At 69.5% G+C, this 446-nt stretch overlaps 1 protein-coding gene across 1 annotated transcript in view; it reads right to left on the bottom strand.

Moving 5' to 3' along the window:
* LOC104491140 (alpha-N-acetylgalactosaminide alpha-2,6-sialyltransferase 6-like) overlaps positions 1–215 on the bottom strand; it is a gene marked incomplete at both ends in the record, with an annotated part of 551 nt that extends 336 nt beyond the window's left edge. The window contains one exon of the mRNA XM_010133512.1: positions 44–215. Within this exon, the coding sequence (XP_010131814.1) occupies positions 44–215 (172 nt within the window). The remainder of the gene's footprint in view (positions 1–43) is intronic.
* Positions 216–446: the final 231 nt, after the last annotated feature.

The raw sequence follows: 446 nt of genomic DNA, 5'->3' as shown, positions 1-446 counted from the left end.
CGGGCTGTGCGGGAGGGTGGAGAGCGGCAGCCGCTGCCCCCACCCCACGGGTGTCAGCATCCAGCCCTGCTCCCCTCAGCATCTCCCGTGGGACGCCCAGCGTCCCCGGGGAGATGCCTGCTGTCCCCAGGGTGATGACTTGGCGCTCACCGTGCTGCCACTCATGTCTCTGCGCCGGCCTCAGTGTGCAGAGATCGCCGGAGTCCCACGAGCACCTGCAAGGCACATGGTCACCCCCTCGCCCAGGCTCCCGTCCCTGAACTGCTGGGCTGGCCGGGACGTGGGATGAGGCACTGGGCATCCCAGCTCAGCTGTGCTGGAGCAGAGCCCCACGGGGCACGTGCGCGGCCAGACGCCGGGTCCCTCTTTCGAGCAGAGGAAAACCCCCTGGCACTGGTGTGGGAAAGGGAAATGCCCTGGGCAGAGGCTGGGGAGGGTGCGCCGTG

This window comes from Buceros rhinoceros, unplaced genomic scaffold, assembly GCF_000710305.1.
Source record: "Buceros rhinoceros silvestris isolate BGI_N320 unplaced genomic scaffold, ASM71030v1 scaffold35843, whole genome shotgun sequence".
Classification (NCBI taxonomy): domain Eukaryota; kingdom Metazoa; phylum Chordata; class Aves; order Bucerotiformes; family Bucerotidae; genus Buceros; species Buceros rhinoceros.
The sequence above is the reverse complement of the archived record's forward strand: the minus strand, read 5'-3'. Positions and strand labels throughout refer to the sequence as shown.